We start from the raw sequence: 26,454 nt of genomic DNA, 5'->3' as shown, positions 1-26,454 counted from the left end.
ATTTTTGCTTACAAATGCTTCTCAATGAACGTAGATGTCTGAAGACTCTCTCTTAGCGAATTCGAGAACTTAGAAATAGGCAAGTAGATGAGGCTAAGTTAGCACTTCCCTAGCAGAAATTCATATGACACATAGTCAATCTTTCCGCAGGAGCACTGGGGGAACACTTGCAAATTTTTGAGCGAAACATTTCTTTCTAGCGTCTATTAAGCTACATAATAAAAAATGGAAATTTTTTTTTTTGGAAAAATTCACAATCGTTTCCTCCTTCTCTTACTTAAATGTTATCCTTTATCCTACGTTATCAACGAAAATATTTGTTTTAATTCGCGTTTCAAACATAGCAAGCAGTTTAAATGCCTTTAAGAGAATCGTTGAGCTCATGTTCTATTTACCAAATTTATTGGCAATATATTAAATCCTAATAAGTAAACAGGTCCTAGGCTTAACCTAGATTTTGTCAACTTTATACGGCAAGTACTTTCGGTTTAATTGTCACTTAGCCATGCAGTTTTTTTTTTTTTTTTTTTTTTTTTTTGGCAAATATTAGCGAAAGAAAAACTCCTGCATGCTCTTCATTCGACTGCCCATTGAACATTATCCCGTAGAATTTAAGATCGCTGCCTAAAAATTCTCAATAAATTGCTTAACTTGGATTGCACTCATCAGACTGGACGTTAAATAATCGCATAAATATACTTGAGAATATACATACTTGCGTTTGACTCATTTATGTACTCGTTTGGTTACAAGACATTCAAATCATCTTCACTTTCGTTTTGTAGTAAACTCATTTAAGTTATTATTCTTAAAAACACGTCGAAATAATTAATCGCATTTTAAGTTTATCGGGGAAGCGGAGAGGAATAAAAACAAGAACTAGAAGATGATAGTTTGCAATACCACTTCTGGTTTCCAGCATAAATTAGCATAAAAAGATATTTTAGAATTTCTAATTTAAAAACTCTAAGATCATATCAAAAATATTGATCAAGTTTATGCGTGGCGATAAAACAAACAAACCAGTTTCTTAACGCATAAATCAAATATTAGCGCGTGCACGCATTTAAGATAAGCAACGAACAAAAATAAGAATAAAAAAAAAAAAATAGTAATAATATACGAAACCACTCATATCTATGCATGTTGCATTTATCAGTAATATGCAAAAATTGTCAATTACTAAATAAACATGATTGTAAAGTAAATTACAAAAAACAAACGACAGTTGAACAAACTGAACAAGTGTGCTCAAATCTTTTGTTACCTTACACTTGGACGCCAAAATTTATCAAATATTTATTAACTGGAATTTATTCAAAATTATCGCTAAAGCGTAAAGAACATGAATGAAGGACTAAGCAATTGCTTCTAGGTCAACTTATCCAAATCATCTTATCCAAGTCGTTCATGTTATATTTCACGCACGATCGCAAAAATTTGAAATATGATATAACCTACGAATGTTTCGAAATGAAAAAAAAATTTCATTTACCAAGAGAACAAATGATTTTAATCTTTAACGTATCTAACAAATCGATCAACAGCCGACTTAAACGGGCTTATAATGAGCTAAAAGCTAATCATATGTTCCCGCCGCTTATATAATATATATATATATATATGTATATATATATAAGTAAGTTAACAGTGTTAGCCTATATGCCGTAATTACACAGAGAATAAGTAAAAGTGTCGAAAGAAAAGCTAGAAATTTTCATACATTTCCATCATCAATTAACTGACAATAACGAATCTTAAATTAAGAAGTCCGTACGAACGACGATCATCTATGTTGTGTTTTAGTTTTGAAAGTTTTCGCGTCAGAAAAAAAAAAAAAGAAAGAAAAAAAATAGTAATAAATTATCTTTGCTTGTGCTTTCTTGTTTTATCTCTATTTAAGAAGTGTTTCTGAACATGGCTGTTATCCTTTTAATGGCTATTGCCGTCCTGTTAGCCTTCTGTTGCAATTTTAACTTAAGGAACTTTAACCGAAACTATATTAAACCATTGATGAATGAAACCGAAAAATTAACTAAATATTGCAATGAGTCGGAAGATCCGCTGAACCTTGAAATGGATTGTTATCACGCTCGAAAAATAAGACTGAAATGCGTTTGGGATATACCTGGACCGAAACGGTTGCCATTTCTTGGTACAAAATGGATATTTATGATATATTTTTGGAAATACAAGCTCTCAAAATTGCACGACGTTTACAAAGGTAAAATGGGTCACAAGAATTGAGCTAAATAGATGAAAAAAATCATAAGTGTAGCTGTCTTTCTCTTAGATTTAAATCGTATATATGGTGATATCGTATTGGAGGTAACCCCATCGGGTATGCCGATAGTTCATTTATTTAATAAATCAGATTTGGAAAAGGTTTTAAAGTATCCCAGCAAATATCCGTTTAGACCGCCAACTGAAATTGTGGTCACCTATAGACGTTCTAAGCCCGATCGTTATGCCAGCGTAGGCATAGTTAATGAGTAAGTTTACAGTTAACTTATGTATTTAACGAAAATAACTGTTATGTATTAGGCAGGGCCCAATTTGGCAGAAGTTGCGTACATCTTTAACGGCCTCAATAACATCGCCCCGAGTCTTGCAAAACTTTCTACCTGCCCTCAATTGTGTGTGTGATGATTTTCTAGATTTACTTAGAAATCGTAGAGATCCTCGGACATTTGAGGTGAATAATTTTGAAGATATTGCAAACTTGTTGGGCCTGGAAGCTGTCTGTCTCTTAATGTTGGGCCGAAGAATGGGCTTTTTATCAACGAAATCGGAACAACCCGAAAAAATCAGACAATTAGCAGCAGCAGTTAAACAGCTATTTATCTCCCAGCGTGACTCCTATTACGGTCTTGGGCTTTGGAAGTACTTGCCAACGAAAACCTATCGAGAATTCGCGAAAGCTGAAGAAGTTATTTACGAGTAAGTTTTGAATTGTTTAACCTTAAGCGTTTTGTGTAATGTCCTCTCAGAAAGCAAAAAACCCCTTAAGAAATTTAGAAAATAACTTCTCAGTTCATAAACAGTGTGATCTCGGAAATGATGGAACAAACTTTGGCAACGAGTGAAGCTAACTACCATACAATGCATCATGACGACGAAGACCAAGATTTGCGCAGTATATTCCTCAACATTTTAGCATTAGAGGAATTGGATATACGAGATAAGAAATCGGCTATCATTGATTTCATAGCGGCAGGTATAGAGACGGTGAGTAAGAGAGAAATTAATTATATAAAGATACTCACCTATTCCATTGACCCGTTTGCAGTTGGCTCATACTCTGTTATTCGTTCTGAGTTCAGTGACCAGTGATAAGCAATCAATTGAGAAAATATTACAAGAATTTATAGACTACCGAGATAGCATTATCTTACAAGATGCGTTTACGCGAGCTACTTATACTAAAGCTTGTATACAAGAAGCATACCGCATTAGGCCAACTGCCTTCTGTTTGGCCAGAATATTGGAAGAAGACATGCAACTATCAGGTTATAATCTTAAAGCGGGGGTAATTGATTTACTTGATTCTCATTTTTATTAACTATATATAAATATATTAATTGGTGTTTTGCAGACAGTCGTCCTGTGCGAGAACATGCTAGCTTGCCAAAAGGATAACAATTTCCCAGCGGCTCTGAACTTCCAACCGGAACGCTGGATCGATAAAGATGGTAAATTCGGGGTAAATATTGAAAGTGCAAATCTGGTGGTACCTTTTGGCATAGGCAAACGCACTTGCCCTGGCAAACGATTCGTCGAAATGGAAATTGTTCTACTTTTAGCGAAGGTATAGCTAGAACAGCAATCACTCTGTTTATTATTTATAATGAAAAGCTTTTAAATAACGCTTTTGAATTTTGTTTCTCCTTAAAGTTGATTTTAGCTTTTGACATCAGTTTTGTCGAACCTTTAGAAACGGAGTTTGAATTTTTATTAGCGCCTAAAGCGCCTTTAAGTTTGATCATTCGTGATCGGGTATTTTAAAAAACCCACCAACAAAACCACCATCACCATCGCCAACACCACACTACTACTTACTACTTTACTACTAAAGATAAAAGTATTTCCTTTGTAAGCCATACCACTGCTATTCTAACCAACCGGAAAGAGTTGCCAAACTTCTCTGTGTCTATTGGATTTCTTTGGACAAGAAATATTATTGATTTAAATTAATTTAATGAATAATAACCACAACTTTAGCTTAAATTGCATAACTTTTTTTTATTTTTTTATTTTATTTTTTTTTTTTTATTACTTATTATTAATTATATATATATTCTTTATATATATATATATATATATATATATATATATATATATATATATGTATACGTTAAGTAGCTGCATTTTGTTTTGTGTGAAAGTAACGAAAGACTGTTTTATTTTTTGTTTAAATGTATATTATAAAGTAAAGCAAAAGAAACATAATATAAAACCAATAAGCAAAACATAAAGTTATTTATAAAACTCAACAAAATACAAATAATGAATAATTAAACAAACAAACAAACAAACAAACAACTGTCTGATACACAAATGTAAAGAAAATATTAAATTAAAGAAAAATAAAACAAAAACTTATTTTAAATGACCACAAAAAACTTGCTCGCAAAATATAAAGTTAAGAACAGCATGGCTACCTCAAGTTCCATGCACATGATGTGTTCGACAACCAACAAAACTTGGTCGGCTTGTCCGTTAAATCTCAGCCAACGCACAAATTGATGTTAAAGTTCTTCACGTAAATTCTCTTAATAAAAATCAATTATATATTAAACACAAAATAACTCCACATAGTAAAAAAATACATACGATTTTCATAATCAAAGCTTGAATGAACGGAATCGAGTAACGGTTCGCATTGCATCTAACAAACATGGTATTTTTTGTTTTTCAATCGTTATTATAAGTCCTATTATGGTTCATATACGGTACGTTCACGAATATTTAAAATGTCGGGACAAATTTCTTTCAAACTTTCACTTGTCGTAGACAAAGACACACAACCAAATAGCTAAGAACGTCATCTTGAGGAGCTTCGTTAAAAGTGCAGGCAGAGATGCCAAATTCAATTTTCTTGTCTTCGATTCATAGAATATTTTTTAAGAAGTAAAAGAAATCGAAAACACTTTTTAAAAGCGTTCAAAAGATATTTAAGCCGTTTCTACTGACAACGTTCATCTTAAGCAATAATAATGAAAATTTTTAAGTAAGTTGGACAACTTTTTAATGTTCACCGTTAATATCACAGAATGATGACCTTTTCAGAGTGCAGTTGTGCAGAGTGTATTATTGTTGTTTTATGCTTTTTTTTTTGTGTTGAAAATTGAACTTTAAAAGATTGTAATTTAAAGTAATAAAAATGTTCAACTCTACTAAGGGCGAGTCTTAAATATCGACTATTATCGCAAAGTTGCAATAATTTCCCATTTCAGTGGTATTTTTGCATCAAATTTTCACATCACGCCATCATATATGTATTAAATTTTGATTTTAATATCTGTTATAATTTGCAAATTATTTGCAAAAATATAATTTCAAATACCTCCTGCTTTTTTTTTTCTTCAACTTTTCAAGCATTGAAAGTGAGCTTACTGGAGCGAATTATCTTATTTGCATACTCTTGATGTAGTTATCCAACCGATTGAAGAACATGGACACCAGATTTAGATATTTAACAATTCACAACAAGTGGACGAACGAACAGAAGAATGAAGATAAATCGATTAGCAAATGTATGCACTTTGTAGGATTTCTGATTAGTAACGTTACAAAAGCTCTTTTTTAACTTTACAAAAGAGCCATAAGCTCTCTGTACGTCTACCCTTTAATTTTAATAAAGTGTCAATTCTGTAATTTTACTTTTACATAAAATTTTTATTTTGACTCATTAACATTAGCTATTATGAAGATCGCTGAGCAGCCGCTCAAAATACCAGCTGGTGCAACTATAAGATTTCAAATCCACACTTTACCACTAATGCGAACTTTGTCATAAACTTTCTAGAGCTTTTTGCACAACAGTGCTTCAGAATTTTGAAAATGAAACCCAGGAATTTTGAATCGATGTTGTTCGATCGAAAGTTGACATTTCAAAAAGACTTGAAATAGATGATGATTAAAGAAAGCCCTTGAATTTGCATGAATCCACAAAAAGCACAAGAGAAAAAACTAATTTCCCACGTACAGCGGGTACGTAAAAGGAAAGCTTGTTGAAGTGTAGTATAGTAAAGATTAAGAGTCTCTGGTTTATATATATATAGTATTAGAGAAGCTTTACTTCGGAAAGTGGAGCTTTCAGAAAAGCCCAATAACTCTAAAAACCCGAATTGGACAACACAAAAGAGCTTTTAAAGCTTTCATTTCTAATTGAAAACTTAGGAAACTTTCTCTCTTTTATAACTATTCTATTTAGGTTTTTAATTCTCTCTTATGTAAATAATTTTTAAAGTCCACGGCATTTACTTGATTTTGAACTTAGTGCGCTCTAACGATTGGAGGAAAAGTGACAGCAATATCAACTATGTGTGTTACAATCTATTTTTTCCTGTTATTCTATTTTGTTTATAAGAGAGGAACAAACAATAAGTATAAAGAGCAATATATAAATAGTCGCTTTTTCCTCTCAAAATTCAAAAGCGAGCCTAATAAGAACACATATAGCAAAGTAATTTTACTCTCAGAGGGGAGATATTTACTCTCAGCAGAATACGATTTGATGGTTAAAGAGCCCAGGCTTTCATTTGCTTTTTGAATTTGCTGAGAATAAAATGCAATTTCTGAGAATAAAATTTACTTTGTCGTATATCTATATTATATATATATATATATAAAATAATAATTACTTAAAATTATTATAATTTTTGAATTCATGGAGTGAACGCTGTAGCGCTTTTTTTAATAAAATTGATAAATTTTTGGCGACAAAACTATATAAACGGTCGCGCTTTTACGCTTGTATATATTTTTTAAATAAAATCAAAAAAAATAACATTTTGCCGCAGCAAATAATAATAGAAGTGACAGTGTGCGTTTTTTTTATTTTTTTAATTTATTGTTTACTTTAAGTAAAAAAAAACTTCATAATCCTGGCCGGAAGCATATATCAAGTATAGGAGCACAAAATAGGATTCTGTAAATTGATTGACTGTTAATAAATGCCAACTTAATTGCAAAAGAAACGTAAAATTATTGCAAACGTAAACTGCATCTTGTTTGGCAGGCGTGTTCGCTCGCCTCACTCGCCATTTTTGAAATTGTAAACTTTTTATGTTGAGTTTGAAAATTAACGGAAAAATATTTAACGATTATTAGAAAGAATTATATGAAAACTCTGAGAAACTATATTTAAAATTTGTGCAAAAAGTGAAATAATTTAAACAAAATAATTGGAAGCTAACTTCAAGCACCGTTGCCACCATTGTGCCACCAATCAATTAACAAATTTTAACATGTTTGTATAACAAAAAAAACGTATATATATATATATATATATATACTTTATTTTTATTTACATTTATACACATACTTTTAACCGTCACCTTAAATATATTTCAAACCGGTTTTATGTCTGATAGGAAAAATTCATCTTTTCTTTTGCGTGTTAAAGGAAAAGCTTGCAGGCATGTCAAATAGTAAAATAAAAAAATGGAAAAAAATAGCAAAGCAAAATAGAAATAAGTAGTAAGAAAGAGCAAAACAAAAAAGTGTAAATAAAACAAACAAGTTAAACAAAACAAACGTCTGTGCGGTTTTAGAAGCCTTGTTCATATAAACTAACTATTGAACGATTCTGTTTTTTTTTTTTTTTTTTTTTATTCCCTCCCATTTGTGCTTGCATAGTCGGTACCCCCCTGTTAGTTTTGTATATAATTAGAAAATAAAAAAAAAAAAATAAAAATTCAATATTAAATATAAATTGCTACCAGTTACTGTATGAATCACTTGAATATTTCATGACTTCATTCACTCCATTCTTCTATACGTTCTTCTCCCTTTTCTATAAACTAAGGTTGCAACCTGCATTCCGTGCATGCACTTGTCTCAATAAGAATTGTAACAAAATATTAACTAGAATAGCAACAACAATTTAGTTGCTTAGTTAGCCACGTAGTTAATGCTTAGTTAAATGCCTGGCTAATTGCCTTTATCTGAAGGTTGTCAGGTCAGACCCCTCTCAAGGTACCAACTTCTTATTTAGTTCAAGGCAATTACAACACATGCGACAGAGCCCAAGCACTCTAGAATAGAAAAATATTATTATTTAAGATTTTTTATTTTTATTAATTTGACAAAAATTCCACGAAAATTTTTATACATTTTTACATTTTTAATGTTTTCTTGTTTTTTTTTTTTTTTTTTTTTTTTTTTTCTCTTAAAGATAACTAAAACTTCTTACATAAAACGAAAGATCAATCTGCCCAAAACTTTGCAATGAGAACTCCGGGTTAGGAATATACATTTCGTTTAACATATAAACCATTTGCACTCTTACATGGCCTTTGTATATTAATCAAATCAAAAAAAAAAGATGCACACATATCTATTTTTAGTTATATATATGTATGAACCTTCAAGGATCAGTGATACGTACTTCTAAGTAGATCATCAAAATTCGTGTAACGTAGGCGTACCATTACTTTCCCTGATCTGGACAATAAAGTGCAATTTACGATATTTGCTTAAACTAAGACTTTGTTGCCAATTTTTTCCGATCTATATGAATCTGCGGCTGTAAAGCAACCTTGCTATCGTTATCGATATATTGAAAGCTGTCAACATTCACTTCAAGGCAGATATGAGTGCATTAGAAAACTATTAAAAATCCTTTCACATACGCCTTAGCGTCAAATGGAACTATTATAACAGGAATGAACATCAAAGAGCCTATAAAGTTTGCACGCTCTTGATTACAATAAACAGCGACGTCACAATTAGGCCAAGTCGGTCTGCCCATCTTTTAAAATCCCAATTATGATTTTCATAACTTGGCGTACAAAATTAAACTCGGTTTTTAATATTGGGATATAAGAATTTAATAATGAGAAAGCTGCCACGTTTTTGTACCGGAATATCCGCCAAATTTCTGGCATGATATTGGAAATGGAAATTTGCCTTCATCTTTTGCTGCAAAGCTCCCCATAGCAATGCAGTTGTGCTCAGGTCAGGCGGTGCTGCCAACATGCTACAACATGATATTATATTGCACAGTGTTCACGTTATATTGTCCATACCAACCCAGTCCAGTAACAGTAATATCTCAGTTAATTCGTGTAAGATCTTAGTGCGCATATGAGCATAAGCGGCATACATAAAATCAATATGTAAATGAATTTTGATGTGCTCTTCTTTATCATCTAATATACGCAAGCATATTCGGATTCCTATGCGTTGCAAAAGAAAAATGGGCACCGTTAATATATTCCAATCAAGATTATGAATATAATATGATACAATGTCTTCTTTATCCATTTGGCCACTCCTTTCTGGCATTCCTTTACTATATCCATTGACTCTATTGTTAAATAAAATTTGAAAGCAAGGAATTATTATAATATTCGGGATCATTATTAAGCATATGCAACGGAAACATGATAGACTCTGTTTAACAACAACGCAGTTAAATTATGCATAGGCATTAAATGTATTGCTCACCGTCAATATAATAATAAACGTATAGTAAACGTTCAAAATTCAACTAACGATGCATACTCTGACAGACGTAACTAACTTTGCGTTAAAAGAGCGTATAGTATAATTAGCAGTTGAAAGCCAAGATGTACATTAAAGTCAGAGACCCACATGCATTCAGAGTGTATTCAACTCAGAAAGCGCACATTAAGCGTCATCTTAAATTGTCATAGGCACATGAATATGTATTTACATACATACATACATACATACATACATACTGACAGACACTCATATATTCATATTTAAATCTATACGCATAACGAAAGTCGTTTTATTGTCATACATTTTACGACATAACACACATACACAAACGCATATTATTAGTACTTTTAGTATTATCGTTAATTGCATAACTCCATGCTCTTGTCTGTTCAAAAGAATTTTTCAGTACAGCAGTAAATACCGATCGACTTTTTTAAGTTTCCAATTACATGCATTTTCTAAGAGAATTGTGCGGCAAAAGGGGCACCGAAAACAGAAAAACGAAACAATACGTTTCTCTCTGGCTGCACACTATCGTCTGTTGTTGCGGCCTCACCCATCAATGCGACACTGACTCTGAATTTTTCCAAAAATTCAGAGAAATTTCGCCTTTTTTTATTTAGAAGAAAGAAAACAAACAAAAAAAGAAAAAAAACAAATCTGCCTGATTTTAGATTATGTCGATGCATCTTCAGATGATCCATCAACGAAAGCATATATATCATATGCAATTGCCACAAGATCCCGCTCCAATATCGCTTAAGCCTTGGTAGTCCAAGACATATTCAGTTTAATTATCCCTATCTCAATATCTATATACATATATGAATGTAAACTAAACGAGTGAAACAATAGTCAGTTTATATTTACTTTTAATTCTATTTGCTTCGTCTAACATGTTTTCCGATTTAGCTTAACGATAGCGAACGCGTGAAACTTAACACTCAGCCCGATTCGTCATCACAAAAATGTAGCGAGTTGGTATGGCTTGTCTCGTTAAACTGATCTGTGACTTCTGAAACTCTAAGAGTTAGAATAGCTTCTTAAGCTCCAATTACAAGTCTTTTAAGAGGCCTCGATGTTAGTTGTCTACAATGGCAGTTTTCACCGTTAACCTATGACGTATTTTCATCACATTTATTAAATGCTAAGCTTTCTATGGACTTCTGTCCGTATTGATTGAAATTCTTGCTGTGCTACTGAGTATATTAGTTTCCTTAAAATCCCCCGTACAAACCGATCGTGTGTACTTTGCTTTGATTAAAATTTGAAAATCTAAAGTGAGTTCTTCTATTAAGAGAATTCATAAGCGAAATGAAATTACAAAGGTTTCAACTTTCTTTCTTTGCCTTGCACGTCTAAAGAATTTCTTCGCAAAATGATTACAAAAATCTATTAAATATCTATTCACAATGACCTTCTTTAACTGGCAAAGTATTGAATAAATTTTATGTAGAATTCATGTCCACTTGCATGATAATGACTATAAAACGTACTGCACGATCACTTGCATAGAATTAATTTGGAAATTTTCATACATTATACGACTAATGAGGAGAACACGTACTTTTGTTTGCTTTTGAAAAGAGAGATGCTACCAAATTTATATTGTACTGGGTGTTGCAAATGTTTTAATAAGATGACAATGTATTCCCATTTTTCGACGGTCGGTATAAAAAGATAAGAAGCACCTGAGACCAGCCATTTGTCAAACGAACAATGCATTCAATAAGTGCTAGGAAAAGAAACGAATATGATTAACGAACGAAGAAAACTCAACACACATTTGGACAGTTAGTAATATAAAGTAACAAATCCGTTGATCGACGGGCTGTTGCTTACATAATGTGCGGAGAACTATCGGAAAAGAGGACTCGGAGGATTGTTAATACTTATTTATAATGAAATGTAAATGTGTATGTAAATGTAAATGTAAATGTAATATATTGTTGTTCACATTCATACATTTTTGATGCGAAGGGAGGATACAAGTTTGGTTGGTTTGATGATTTAGACGAGGATTAAGCGGGACACCAGTGACTATTCTCACTTTATGTATTTTGTCGCGGACGTTATAACGTTCCCTTACTTCAACGTCAGCATTAGACAGTACATCAATTTTCTATAATTAATTTGTATTTTTTGTTTGTCTTTAGAAGAAATCGAAACTGGCCGTTGCTGCGAACAGGATGGCGAAACTAGACGAAATTAAACGCTCAGTTTTAAAAATATTTGCTTTACTTTTTTACGAAAACAAATCTTCTTTTTTTTCTTCAAACAATTGATGCAACGATATGACGTTATTTTTACACTATAATTACATGCCAAGTAGTCTTGATCGACATGAAATTCTGAGTTAATTCAATCGACTTTGATTCTATATTTCAAAGATCGGAAATTTCTTTAAAAAAGAGAAAATTTTAGTATCATTTGTAAACCTGATTGAGGTTGAACGCAATTATTTATCGTGACTCTATAAAAATTCGATGAGATGTGTTTCCATCGATGCCATGTTCTGAGCTAAACTGATGAACTAAACCATATTTATTGTGACAGATTTCAAAAAATATTCATAAATAGGATCTTTTGGAACAACAATTCACATAACGTATGAAGAAAATTTTGAAGCTGCAAGAATAGGACGTACAAGTGCAACGATGGAGGAAAATATTAGAAGTTTAACCGAGAGAGAGAGAGAGAGAGAGAGAGCTTTTGGTGATTATTCAAACTATTAATTAAACAGATTTTTCAACGACTCGATCAGGACTTTTTGACCACGGTATTCAAAGGCTTTAACTTTTGTGCGTAAAAGTTGGCAGAAAGTTAGTTCTAAAATCGAAACCGAACAACAATCAATTGTGGATTTTGTTAGATAAATCAGCTTGATATAACATGCAATACCACTTAAACCTGTTTTTGTGCGTTTATGCGATCTTTATTCACCGCAGATCTGAGTTTGGCTGTAAAAAGTTATTTGTTACAACACAATTATAAAGTATTTTTTTATGCGGTGAATAGGGGTCGCATAAACGCACAAAAAAGGACGGCACAAAAACAGGTTTGAATCTATAATCGGCTATGTTGATGACTAAAAGAAAGAAATAAATGAATGTAAAAGAAACGTCGCCTCAACAGAGAGCATAGTTGATGAAAAACGGAGCTATTGTAGACGAAGCTTAGTGGCGAGACCTATTAAAGAAGACCCGTATAATAGTTTTCTTCCTTTGTTATTTTTTTTTTTATTATTTTATTAACCACAAAAAACCGTTAACTAAATTTTAAGTAGATTTCTAGACGTAATGTAGTTACATTTGTACGTGAAAAACAATTACTTATGGTTGTTCATCGTAGTTATTTAGTAATTAGTCAATTATGCAAATCAAGTCAACAGAACCTAAAGCCCCGCCTATGCAATGAATGTACAAAAAAAATTTTTTTTGTGTTTTTTTTTGTTTTTAGCAATAAATCGCTAGTTTTTAGAACATATAAGTCATTCTAATGCACAGCAAGTGTGCGTAGCAAATGTAAAACTACATTTGGTTGTGACCAAATCTTTGACATCCTAAAAATTAATCTATGAATAGAGAAACGATAAAAGTGAAGCGTGAGCGATTTGTTCCATTTTTGTGCATTTCATGTTTTGTGGAATCGTCTCGAAGAGTACAAATCGAAATTATATTATTTTATCTGCTGTTGCTTATAAGTAAGGAACAAAAATTTGATACTGATCAACAAGTGATGCACATTGTTTTCTGCACGTGCAACACAACGATGGTCAGAAGGACGTGGGATGAGAGATAGCGAGCTGCCGCAGTCTGGGTGAGGGCGATCATTACGACTATGATGTAGGTTATTGCATGCTTTTATAACAACACAGACGTACATTTAATGTAACATGTCTGTCTGTCTGTCTGTCTGTCTGTCTGTCTGTGTGTCTATCTATCTATTTGGACAACCTAATGATGAGATCGTTACACGAACAGATGGTACGGTTTTGATTTCTCCATAGAAAACACTGTCGGCTGTATATCTGCCAGTTACAATTATTTAGAAAAAAAAATGTTGTTGCAAATTTATTATCGCATCCAAATTTTTTACCAAAACACCACTTTTCATTTTGGTTTTTTACGAAATTATGACTTCGATCTATAAAATTCTCCCTCAGTCTTCCTCGACGCTTGACAATTCCGAAAATATATCAGATCAAAGTAACGCGCGATATACATGACACATTGGTCATTTCCGGAAACAACACGTAGATGTCATCTCTCTTATAATAAATTCTTAACACTTTCGAAGAGTATTAATCATTAAACGATACCTATCAAATTTTCACGTCATTTCAATCGTTCTAATCTGCGAATTTTCTCATAAAACAAATTGCGATTTTCAGTTGTTGATTAGGCGTTGCCTTGTCACGAGGGAAAACCGCTCAAAACCACTTTTGGCAATACTTGTCCATTGGAAAGAAAAATTCTTAACAATTTGATGATTTTAAACGAAGGATTACGGACACCTAAGGCAGTGCCTAAAAAACATTGAAAAAATCTAAAAAATTATGCTCAGCAATCGAAAAGTGCTATTGCAAGAGATGGGGACAGCCATATGGGCACAAGAGAGTTGTTTCGCAAGGAAGGGTCTACCGCACCTACTCACACTGGAATATATATACACAAGTACCAACGATCGATGGTAGCAATGGCAAAAATTGAAGGAGTTAATAAAGCTTGTATTGCTGCCATAACCACATTATTCTTGAGATGCCGCCTTCCACGGCTATGATTACTGCCTGCCTGCAAATCTTAAAAGAAATATTACAGGAAAATAGATGTAAACTAAAAGCGTTTAACTGATTTTATCACTCTTCAAGGAGATCATGTTAATGAATGAATTTTTCAAAGAGAAAAAGCTCTTGTCTCCTTAACTCTGGCAATTGTTAATCGATATATATTATGGCTGTAGGTTTCTATAAACGCTATTAAATCGTATATATGTGCAATTTTATTTTATTTTTAAGCGGGACAAAAAAAAAAAAAAAAATAGTTTATATTAACAGACTCAACGCAAGTGAAATTTTACTCTTTGTTGTTTTTAATACGTTTTCCGGAAACCATAAAAATTTGCTGCTTGCTATTATATATATATAGTTGGCGTGCTTCGGGCAATTATATAATTTAAGTTATTTTCGAATTATTCTCTATCTCGGCATTTTCAACTTTCCAACCGATAGCCGATAGCCTTAGATGCTAGTGCTTTTAAGAGTTTAGTCTTAGAATTTATTTCTGTGGCGAAATTAATAATAATAATAACAATAATAATAACTTTCCAACCTAATATTCTCATTGAATACTTATTTACTTAGAAACTTGATGCTGTACCATCATATCGTAAATTAAACTGTTTGCATAATAAATAAGCAGATTATGAGAATGACTTCGTTTAGGAAAAATTTATGGAGTGTGTATCTAGCACAGTTCGACGCAGTTGAATACATTTTTTATTATTATGGAAGGTTTTCTTCGAAGAGACTTTAAAGGCAGTGCAAAAGGTATGAAAGAATTATTTGCACAGACAATCAAGAAGAAAGATATCGGCATCTAAGTGCGGTGACGACGAGCTATTACTAAAAGATAAGTAAACTTTTAAGGCGAATATTCTCCCGCGATTTACGACCTATGGGCATATCTAAGATAGGACAAGAAATACTTATGTATAAAAATTGTTTGTGTACCTCAAATACAGCAAATTTAATAACGATATGTGCGAGAGTTCATGACTAATTAAAATAAGTATTAAATGAACTAAAAGATATGGTGCTTAACAATAAACATGACATTAAATTTTAATAATAAAAATGAATTAAATAAGTGCAACTAATATATTCTATTTTACCCAAATTCAAGAGAAGGCGTAAGGGGTGAAGTTAAATTACGTTTAACGATACTGAAGGTCGGTCTTTTTCAAATCGTTATCTGTGAACATTACGCAACAATACAAGTTGTTTTGTTGGAATCTAACGAACTTAATTCTTTTCTATGTCGAGTTATTTGCCAAAAAGGACGTCATTTGCGGCAAGCGTGATATTATCTGTCCTTCGAAACAGATACGAGGAAATGTGCTCTACCGTAATCCGAATCGCTAAACCGCAAGCCATTAATTTATGCTCTGTAATATGTTTGAATCAGTGGTATGTAGTGTAATGTATCGTTGAGAGTTGTTTTAGTATGGCAAGGATCTATTACATATTACAAAACCTCGCTAGCATATATTAGCAGGCTTAAGCACAAATGCGCTGCCCTGCTACACCTCTCCCCCACCACAACCTAACCGCGCTTCTGTTTATATAACGATAATCCAAACAAAAAAAAGAATGTTGATTTATGAGCCGTTCCAAAAGACGGTCTGCCAGAAGAATGCGAAAAGCAATGACCATTCAACGACCAACTTCCTAAAAACTTAAGACGATCTATCTCACTGTAGTGAAAACTTTGAATTTTGGAAAATTGTTTGTATAACGAAATTTGCGATTCTTAGCTACTGCAGGCTTGGTAGTCGGCGAGACATCATCAAATTTTATCAATTTAGTTTGCACCTAATCTATCAGCTTGAAATAGACATAGCCTTGAAAACATGAAAAGATAGAAAACAAGTAAGAAAATTGTATTCGGCGGGAGCCGAATCCCGCATATCCGCCCTTATGTTTTTCGCATTTTGCTCTACAAGTTCTTTTATTTGATACCCATATTGCTAGTATTATTAAGAAAACAGTAATCGCGGTGTCTGCCATATTCATTTTGAAATGAATCTATTTTTAGGCAGATAATATATCTTCATTTAAGGAGTGTACAAAATCGTTTTAAAGATTCCGTCTTGTTTGCCTTATGATAAATAAGCGTGAAACGTCAAAAAAGTGAAAAAAGTAAAATGTAATCATTTGTAACTTTCTGTGCGCATGGCGGATGTGTTCCATTCCACAATATGCGAAGAAACAGAGACATTTCGAATATTAATTTATTTTCGTATACAGAATTTTTGTTTTAAATCGTATAGACAATTGCACTAAAATTGATCGTTCGAGAAAAGGTGCTTTATTCACAAACCAAATAATGTCAAATGATATCAAATCTGCTCACATTTTACAACAAATGGGTTTCTCTAAAAAATTGATACTCAAACTCCCCATGTGCTATTAATAGAAATGTTCCGTAGTGCTTTTAGTGTTAACACACTTTATATTGTAGTTTAGCATAGAATGCAAAATTAAGCAATTAATTATCACAGCTTAGCTTCACATACCTCTATATGTACATATATGCATCGCGATATTAACAATGTTCATATAAATAATGAAGCACTATTCGATATAACCTTGACTCAGAAATTATTTAAAAAAAAAAATTTTTTTTTTTTTTTTTATTTTAAACGCATGAATGCATCTTATTATGTGTTTAATTGTTACAGGAAACTACAGCGAAAACATTAAGATACGGAATAAAAATATTTTTTCCACTAAAGCAAAATTTTAAGTATTTTGGAGAACTTTTTCACAATCTTAGCTCAACTTACAATGAATATTTTGAATTCCATAGGTATTGCTTTTTTTCTTAATGAAAATCAACAATTTATTAACAATAAAACATTTTGACAATTAAAGAAACAAACACTTGAATAAAAAGCTACAGCAAGATTTCAGTAAAGGCAACATAAGGACAATGCTAGAGACTGCTGGTCAGAGCTGCTTGCGCTAGAAAACTTTTACGTTTGTAGTGAAATAGTGAATGCAGGTCAGTTCTCTCTCATGCACCAATAAAATGGTTAGGCATAGAATGGCTTAAGTGTTTTTTTTTATTTGCAAAAAAAAAATGTTTAAAAGATTTTAAAAGAATGCCGTGGAATTCCCGTAAATTCCAACGCTGCCAAATATTTGACATTTGCGTTAAGAGTGAGTGAGCCAATGGCAAGTAAATAGATATGAAAGTCCACGTTACAGCATTTCCTTCACTGATGATTACGGTGGATTTTGTATGTATGTATGTATGTATGTATGTATGTATGTGTGTGTGTGTGTGTGTGTGTGTTTCTTTTCTTTTTTTTTTTTTTTGTTTTGCTCTGTGAGCTGGAGGTAGAAAATCTTCGAAAGATACTGCTGGGTCTTAGTAGCAGCATGCACGATTCGCCATCCCTGGTGCATACGTACTAAAAACTACCCCCACACACACACTTCGTCTACCACTCTCCCCCGCGGGACCACCGTTAGGTATTACTTCGCGGGGGCTGGTTGTCGCTAGCACGCTCATGATGGTGGGACCTCAGTGGAATGCACTATCGGCTTCCACTCCCTCTGCTCTCCACCCGTTGTCTCTCCAATCGTCGCAACTCCACGAGCGTATTGCTGGCGAATGCGTCTACGGCGTTCCAGGCTGCTGCACTGCCAACCATTGCGCTTGTTATCTCGTTAGGTGGCACTTGAGGCCTTCCATTCTCGAACCTGCTGCAGTAGGACATTACGTGTTCTGCGTCCTCCTCTATATCCTCGCATACCGGGCAGTTAGGCGAACTGTCGTGCCCGAATCTGTGTAGATATTTCCGGAAACAGCCATGGCCAGTCAGAAGCTGGGTTAAGTAATAGTTTACTTCTCCATGCCGTCTGTCGACCCAATGTCTTATTGTGTGTGTGTGTGTGTGTGTGTGTGCTTGTGTGCGTGTGTGTGTGTGTATGCGTATATAAAATGGCACGTTCTGGTGAAGAAAAGTGAAGAGTATATAACGCATGCATGCAACTATTTCTTAGGGTCAAACTGTTTTTATTAGGTGTACAACTAAGTGTCCCTTCACTTTGTTTAATGCAGTATGCAACAATAGCCATTACTTCCTTGCATCTTTTATGAACAATATGAACAATAGCGAAGGCACTAAACATTAACCACATGATAGTTTGCAATCACTTGAAAAGAGTAGACTATAAAAAGAAGCTCTAAACCGCGAAAAGGGCCGCGGAGTCTTTTTACATGATCAATGTGAATAAACTTTGACGATAGATATGGGAAAAGTTTATTCACATTGATCATGTAAAAAGACTCCGCGGTCCTTTGAAAGGTCAATTGTGAGAAAAGTAAGATTAGTTTGCAAGCAATAATAAAAGTACTGCCCAAGGTCAGGGAAACTTTTTGACTAGATCACGCATATCTTTTATGACCTAAATTAAAATTGTGTGCTTAAATATTCCCGTCTAACTACTATTCGCTTCATTCTCTACAGAACACTCTTAATAGTGTAAGACTGGCCCCTAAAAGGGGCCTGTGAAAATTACTTGATTCAATCTTTCATCCAAACATTGCAGAAATTCTAGAGTCATGAGGTAATGCTTTTACCAGGGAAGTGGCAAACGGTCACATAATGATAGTAGCCTTTCTGTACTCATATGAAAGCATTACTGAATAAACAAAATATTTTGTTAAGGTAAACAAACAAATTGTCGCGTTATATATTTCTTTAATTGTCAACGTACCTTGTTAACATAAAGTTGCAATCTTTGTTTTTTCATCCTCGTCTTATGGATTCGAATCACTTCTAATTTGAAATTAATTACGGATTTTCTTCTAGAAATAACACGCGTCGAAATGTCACCAGCCGAGGAAACTTCATATACTGCCGAAGGCCCAAGTAAAAAAGCTATATGTACGATGGCCTTCTTAAAGATTATAGAACTGGTGGGTATATAAGAAAGGTGGTAAACAAAAGCAATTTTAAATTTCATTTTGAAAAATGTAGTGCCTCATCATTTGTTGTGTGGGCTTAATTGATGAACCAGCCACCCATTCGCAATTGCGGGCTTTCGTAACACCACGCGTTTGCGCCATATGCTACTTAACCTTTGGCTGTTTCTTAATTTATACAGCAATTTATTTAATTATGGTTCTAGTTGGTGAAATGTGAGTTCACATCATTTTTGTGCCATGCTGTGTGCTATGCTGCAGTTACACGCGTTGAATACTTGAAAAACAGATGTTCATTTCATTTTTTGTTACATTTAAGCTTGAACTGGCGTCACAATGCTTTATGGATGTTTGTCGCAGTTACTTTATTTGTGATATCCTCTGGTTTGCTGTTCCGCAACTGGTCCCAAATGAAAGAATATAATTATTGGCATCCAAATATGCAGAGATTGGATTTGGTGTTAGCAACCGCCTCGGTATCTCTGGTCACTGCACTCATTTTGATTTTCGATTTATGCGTCACCGTTCGTTTTGGTATACAGGGAGACTTGGATTAACATCGACGACTCTTTATTAACAGCGATAAACTTTTCTAGCACCATTTTTAATAATCAATCAGGATCGTTAATGCGACTTATTGCAATCGTTACAACATATTCGGAGAATTTTTTTTCTTTTTAATTAACATCTATCGTTAATAGTGTTTAAAATAACGCACTGTAATATTTACAGTTTTTATATGTTACGTATAACAAATTTCATTTCTTTTTCAAATATTGATTTCATGTATCCATTATCTGAGAAAGGATTTCAACTGCAGCAGCAAAAAAAAAAAAGGGGCATAAAATTCTATATCAATTTGAATATGTCCGTCTGTCTGCCTGTAAGTTCTCGTCACAATAACTAAGATATCTGCTGCGAATTGGCAAAAAAACATTAAAAGTTGTTGGACACAGCTTGGTGTTGAAAATTGGCAAAATCGTACGCAGCTCACTGCCACAGCAAAAGCAAAAAAATTAGTATTCTGCTCGTAATTATTTGTATACTCTTTTATATGGGAAAGGTGGCGGGTATAAAAGATTCGCTCAAGGCAAAAATTTAACGAAATATTTAATATCTACATACCATCATGCTTTTCTTGGGGAAAAAAAAAAAATTTCGAACCTCAACGGATATTCAATAGCTTTGAAAGAAATTCGTAGCCGTAAATATCATCATAAACTTTACGTTTCAAATAATTTTAAAAAAAAGGGAGATAAGCCGCAACATTTTCGAATTCATTGATCAAGAAATTCCACAATGTATTTAAAAAGTTTATGTGAACAACATTGTGAGTTACTTTAACAATAGCCGTCTTTTGGTTCTTTTTTTTTTCCTATCAACGAAACAACGCCCATCAAAACGCGAAATGAGCTTTGGGCAATAATTCCGCGTAATCGCGTTGCGGTAGTACCCGGAGACGTTTTCGATCAATCCACCGACACATCCAGAGTTAGCGTAAACAGTAATTGGTCATTAATTTATGTTAAAAGTGATGGATACCGAAATTCGCCTCATGGCGAATATAAAACTTTGTTTTCATTTTCTCTTTAATTTAATGAGTACGTTTTTTATCTTACATTTTTATTACAGGTTAATGCCATATCTAGTAGTTTTTTAATTAATAACGAAATGTACAAAAACAAAAACACAGAACTAATAAAAGCCGAAATGTTTACAATTTTTTGAATAAAAAACATATTAAAAGAAAAAGAAAACCACGAGCAATCACTTAACGACGAGTTCGACAATAATCAAATAACGATTGCCACACACTTTTTCCCCGTCTTCTCTTTTGTGTTCAAATGCTTCGCACTAAACTTGCTTTCCTTTATCAAAAAAAAAATATGTCGCCAATCTTTAAATTTGCGATAATTCCAACGAAAAAGTACGTTACGAAAATGGTGAGATGGATCTTTTTTTGATTGTAGTTTAGCATATTTCAAAATTGTACGACTTTTCCGAAAGGCTAAATTAAAAAAAAAAAAAAAAAAAAAAAAAAAAAAAAAAAAAAAAAAAAAAAACAACTACTCTAATAATAGTTAATTGGAGTAATTCGGAACATCATTCACATAGCGCATAAAAATCATCAATCCCGAACGAGTTGCAACATGTAATATTTTCCATGAGAGTAACATTGAATGCGAATGTTGTCCAAGGTAAAGCAAAAACAAATTACTCTGATTAACATCCAATGAACTCGATGTGGAAAGAAAATTATTGAGTTTTCTTTTAAAACACGAAGATAATTGGGCTCGTAATCGGAAAAAAGTCCCGCCAATGGATGCACAATCGTATTTTGCAGCTATTCGACCTGGTTGTGAAAACGTCTATCGCTTTTATGGCCCTTCCTCGTACGCCTTCTTGTCTTTCGGTCGGTTTATTTTTTCGTCTTCTTTTTATTAAAGAAATATTTGCGGACATACAGCTATCCATAAGCGTTTCCACGCAGGCATATGCTAAAAGTATGTCTTCCATTATTGCACATGTGACAATGAACTTTCAAATATAATTCTTTTCTTCATTACATCGATCAGTTTGAATTATGATTTTCGGAGAGGTAGTACAAATTCGTTGTTGTCTACAAATAGTTACTTCTATGTTACAGCATTCTACGAGGTATTAAAGTTCATCGTTATCTAATATTTTCTACCTCACAGTTGGAATCTTCTACCAGGTACTAGCAGTAATCGTCACTTGCAGACACTTGCCTTTACGTCGTCGTAGTAATTTTTTACGAGTTCCTACAAAGCCATTGTCACTTGTGAATTAATTGCAATCTTCTAAAGAGTTATTCGAATGTTACAAGCATAACTAATATTTTAAATAAGAAGACGATCACAAATTGGTATTCAACGAATTGTTCCTTTGTTTTTTCTTATTATTAGCTACAGGCGTATACGCACGTATCCCTATCATACTCAAGCTTATCTACATATAATTTGCTTTCATGCCATATACAAGCGTTACGTATTAATGGCGGCATACATAAATAGTTTGGTTTTGACTTTAATATAATTCGCTTCATTTCATACATCATTTAGCACTGAAATTTTTCACGTTTAATGGTACGTTTATGTCTCATAATCCAATGTAAATTTTTTTCTATAACGTATGAGTTTTCCTGCGACTTATGAAATAATTTTCTCAATTTTTACCATTTCTCTATAAGATCTCCCCTTTGGAACAAATTATGTTGTACGCATATCTGCATAACGGCACAATCAACTTCGCACATTTTTTTTTTCTATTTTATAAATACATTCGTTTATTTATTGCCTTTGCCTTAGAAATTACCTGACGCATACGCCTTCATAATCCTTCACATTAAATCCATCTTTCATATATAACAGTTTATATATTCCGTTTACCATTCTGGAAAAAGCAAATATAGGCTTCGTATTGTCATATTGTCGTTAGAGGAACTGCGGCGAACTTGACTTTTTCTCGTCCACATGAATCGTCATGTCGGGAAAGTCCTCACTTTAGAATATTTCTTAACTAATTAGTAAAAGTGAATCTATTTTCATACATTCTGTTCGCTGCTTTTTTAATGATTAATAAAGTCGCTAAAACCATACATAAATATAAAATTGATGATATTAAATGTGTTTTAATAAAAGCAAAGCAAACAAAGATTTCCACTGTTAACGAATCTAAGTCGTAAAATACAATGTAACGCAAAAAAGTATAAGTCCAATATCCATGTTGTTTAACAAAACGTTTGTTACCCTTGGCTTGGAGTGAAAACGCCCTATGCTATTAAAGTGTTAGAAAATGATTCGCCTAAGAAGTATCCCAATAAGTAATTTTTAACTTGATCCAGGAAAATCTCCTGATTTACACCTTCTCGCTAATAGAAAAATAAAGTATGTCGAAAATAAACAAATCTTGCTATACAGAAATTTTAAGACCATCTTCTAAGGTACACGCGGATTCGAAAAAATGTGAACCTACACTTTTCCAAAATTTCAGCTTATGGTGAAGCGTTGATTACATTTGGTCGTACACTCCTCCAGTAAAGGGCACTAGTGGCCTTGAAAATCATCAATGATTTAATGAAGGTTTTTGAAAAATAAATGTAGTACTAATCTTTTTCAACAAATTTTTCTAGCCTAGTAATGGATATTTCATTTTGTTTGCATCCGCTGAACTTCTATGCGGTGTCGTCAACCCCGGCTTACAACATATATCTGCGAACAGTTATGAAAGAGGGAGAGAGAGAGAGAGAGAGAGAGAGAGAGACATCGTCGTGCAACAATTAAAATAAAAATATAACTTAAAATTAACTGCCATAATTTGCAGCAGAACGGGCAGTTACATACTATGTGGAATACCATATTATCGATAGAACCACATCTCACCAGTTTCTGTGTTGTGCATTAATGATACAGCCGTTACATTCGGACCAAAGATTGGCTTCCTGCTTTTCTTAAATAACCAATTGTACCAATTTACTGTAAGATATTCAAAAAAATCAACTTTGAAAGGCGAAACCTTTGTAGAAGTGCACATGCAACGCACGTGTATATAAAATAAAATTTACTTGCTTATTTTTAGATAACATAAGGAATTGGAATTGTGTCCGCTAGAAAACTCTCAGCAAAAAACGTGCACAACATATATAAATTAAAATAATTCTTCTTCAAAAAGTCAAGATTAATTTGAAATTTTGAAATTGCTTTTACAACTTCTATTATTGTGTCATATTATTTTAAATGTTCTTCATATATTACATTTCTCCAAACTTTTATACGTACCCTACGCTTATACTATTTTCAATAGAAGTGAATAAAATAAGTTTATTTAGATTATTTTAATTAAAATTTCATAAACACGTTTGTTGAACTGGTTAAGAATTGCGTATTGGATTAAATATATAAGATGACTAAACGGTCGACATGCAAAACTGAATATCTACTTTTATTGAGGACGTTAAAAATGTCTACGGATTAGTTTTAATACGTTGCTATTATGTTTGATTAAATAAATAAAGTTAAATTAAAATATATAAATTATTTAAGCGCGTATAGCATATGAATCGAATTGCTTCTTTTGGGCTATTTTACTTATTTTCTCCGTATTGTATGAACTGTTATTTCCGTTGCAAAACTAAGATTTGAAAGTAATGAATACGGACTTAGTTACCATCCTTAGCAGATCAATGAACTCTTATTGGGCGTTTTCTTCCAAAATCTTGTAAAAACCATCGATTTAAATTGAATAAAATGAGAAAAACGCATTGTTTTTATTTAGAGTTTTTTTGTTTCATTCTATTTAGTTCCTATTTTTTAAGCAACTATGTGTAAAATGTAGTCAAAAGACGGTTCTTTCTGTTTACCTCAAACCAATCTTTTCGTACAGAAACCAAGTTAAACAATATTTTCAACAAAATCCATAATTAGAATCGTAAAATTACCCGCAAAACCATAACAAATGTATTAATTTTATAATGCTAATTCTCCTCCTCGTTACTGTTAACAAAAATCAACAATTCCTTGCACTTTTATATAGAATTTATTTTTCATTTTCGTAATTGCCGTAGTGCAAACCTTTATAAAAAATCTTAAACAATCTTAAACACTTCAAATTTGAGCAGAGTTAAAAAAAAACATATAAAAATTTTCTAAAAAAAAAATTTATCAAACTAAAAATGCCGAAGGGAACTGCTTGAAAGTACAAGTGAAATGAATCGGTTCCTTACAATTGTACTAGGTTGTAGCGAAACAAGTAATGTGATTAGTAGTTTCCCACACCATGTGACATTGTATGTCGCCAAGTTGCTGACTTTTTATTTCTACCCTAAATGTCTATTTGAAAATCCTTGAAATACATATATAACAACCGTATCGTGTAGTTTCAATTTTTAATTTATGAATTAATAGTTTTTTACCAAATCACTTCACTCTATTTATTATCGTATGTTACAAAAGTAAGTGGGCATGTCAGGATTATTTCCAGTTCTGTTTAAAAATAGAAGCATAACATTTCCAAAGAACGACAGGAAGAAAAAAAACCTGGCAAAAATAGTCGTAAGATTAAGTCAATTCGCTAAGTGTCGGGGTATCAAATCAGTCCCAGCCGTAACCCACGCAAGACCTACTTTGTTGTCCAAATGTTCAAAATGTGGTAAATGTCAATTTGTAGTTTGATAGAGAGTTGCATGTTTATGTGGTATAAAGGTAGCTCTAATCAAAGTTTTAAGAGAAACGCCCAAAAATTATCTTTGGTTTAAAGATTTCTTTACATCTAGTTATGCAAAAATAATTATCAAACATCGTCTGGGAGGTAATAACGTAATTGGAGGACAGCTTTCGTCTCTGTATTGAGCCGTTTTTTACAAAACAGCGCAAGCTACATTTTTGATACGTGATTATCCGCTATGGCATTTATCGAAATACGCTTATAATCGGCGCAAGTTCATTTTAATAGGACAAAATGACCACGACAAAATAAACAGTAGATCCGAACTATTCAGTTTTTACATTTTTTGTTTAGATGACTCTGTCTCCACATAAATTATGTGTAATTATTTTTTTTGAATTCGCTTTCCTTTGCACGTCGCCTTTTTGCAGAAAGATATAAGCAGCAACAAAGTAAATACCACTTATATGTCAACATTTTAGCGTTTTCTTTATCTAACTTGAATTGCAAGCAGAAGCCTCGGTTTGACATCATTGTTATTGTTTTTAAAACAAACGAAAAACGAAATGTATAAATAATTTAATAATAAACAATTTAATAGATAAATTTATGAATTAAAACTTATACAAAATATTAAATGTATAAATAAAAAAATATAGCGAATTGTAAAGAAAATCGAAAACAAGATAAAACCTGTAAAATACAACTGTAGCAAGAAAACGTCAGTGCACAAGAAGAAAAAAATTCCTTTTTCAAACAATATATAGATAAAAAAAGTTTGTTTTGCAGATTGTGAAAAGAAAAATTTTAATATATATACATATATTAAAAAAATTCTCAAGTTCTTTTTCTTTTTTAA

The 26,454-nt window shown here is 32.7% G+C and overlaps 2 protein-coding genes across 9 annotated transcripts in view; both read left to right on the top strand.

Annotated features, from left to right (window-relative positions):
• LOC119632129 (ecdysone 20-monooxygenase) overlaps positions 1 to 4,246 on the top strand; it is a 29,660-nt gene extending 25,414 nt beyond the window's left edge. For 3 of the 5 annotated variants that reach the window (XM_038024900.1, XM_038024901.1, XM_038024902.1), the window contains 7 exons: positions 1,904 to 2,224; positions 2,279 to 2,492; positions 2,545 to 2,940; positions 3,045 to 3,228; positions 3,290 to 3,529; positions 3,596 to 3,808; positions 3,895 to 4,246. In XM_038024900.1, coding sequence (XP_037880828.1) covers positions 1,918 to 2,224; positions 2,279 to 2,492; positions 2,545 to 2,940; positions 3,045 to 3,228; positions 3,290 to 3,529; positions 3,596 to 3,808; positions 3,895 to 4,005 — 1,665 coding nt within the window. In that variant the 5' untranslated portion in view covers positions 1,904 to 1,917 and the 3' untranslated portion in view covers positions 4,006 to 4,246. Of the gene's footprint in view, positions 1 to 1,682; positions 2,225 to 2,278; positions 2,493 to 2,544; positions 2,941 to 3,044; positions 3,229 to 3,289; positions 3,530 to 3,595; positions 3,809 to 3,894 lie in introns of those variants that run through there. The other 2 variants (XM_038024903.1, XM_038024899.1) reach the window with 2 other exon arrangements.
• A 2,631-nt stretch (positions 4,247 to 6,877) lies between these two features.
• On the top strand, positions 6,878 to 20,509 carry LOC119631604. 4 transcript variants are annotated; one of them, XM_038023965.1, is made up of 5 exons: positions 6,878 to 7,048; positions 17,158 to 17,285; positions 19,300 to 19,406; positions 19,468 to 19,628; positions 19,732 to 20,509. In XM_038023965.1, the coding sequence occupies exons 2-5, from the start codon at positions 17,264 to 17,266 to the stop codon at positions 19,967 to 19,969; spliced, it is 528 nt and encodes a 175-aa protein (XP_037879893.1). In that variant the 5' UTR covers positions 6,878 to 7,048; positions 17,158 to 17,263; the 3' UTR covers positions 19,970 to 20,509. The 4 variants fall into 4 exon arrangements, with proteins under 4 accessions (XP_037879893.1, XP_037879895.1, XP_037879894.1 ...); XM_038023967.1 differs by lacking the exon at positions 17,158 to 17,285; XM_038023966.1 differs by lacking the exon at positions 17,158 to 17,285 and having other exon boundaries at positions 6,878 to 7,474.
• Positions 20,510 to 26,454: the final 5,945 nt, after the last annotated feature.

This window comes from Glossina fuscipes, unplaced genomic scaffold (genome assembly GCF_014805625.2).
Source record: "Glossina fuscipes isolate IAEA_lab_2018 unplaced genomic scaffold, Yale_Gfus_2 1, whole genome shotgun sequence".
In the NCBI taxonomy this organism is placed as follows: Eukaryota; Metazoa; Arthropoda; class Insecta; order Diptera; family Glossinidae; genus Glossina; species Glossina fuscipes.
This window is presented reverse-complemented; position numbering and strand designations above follow the sequence as displayed.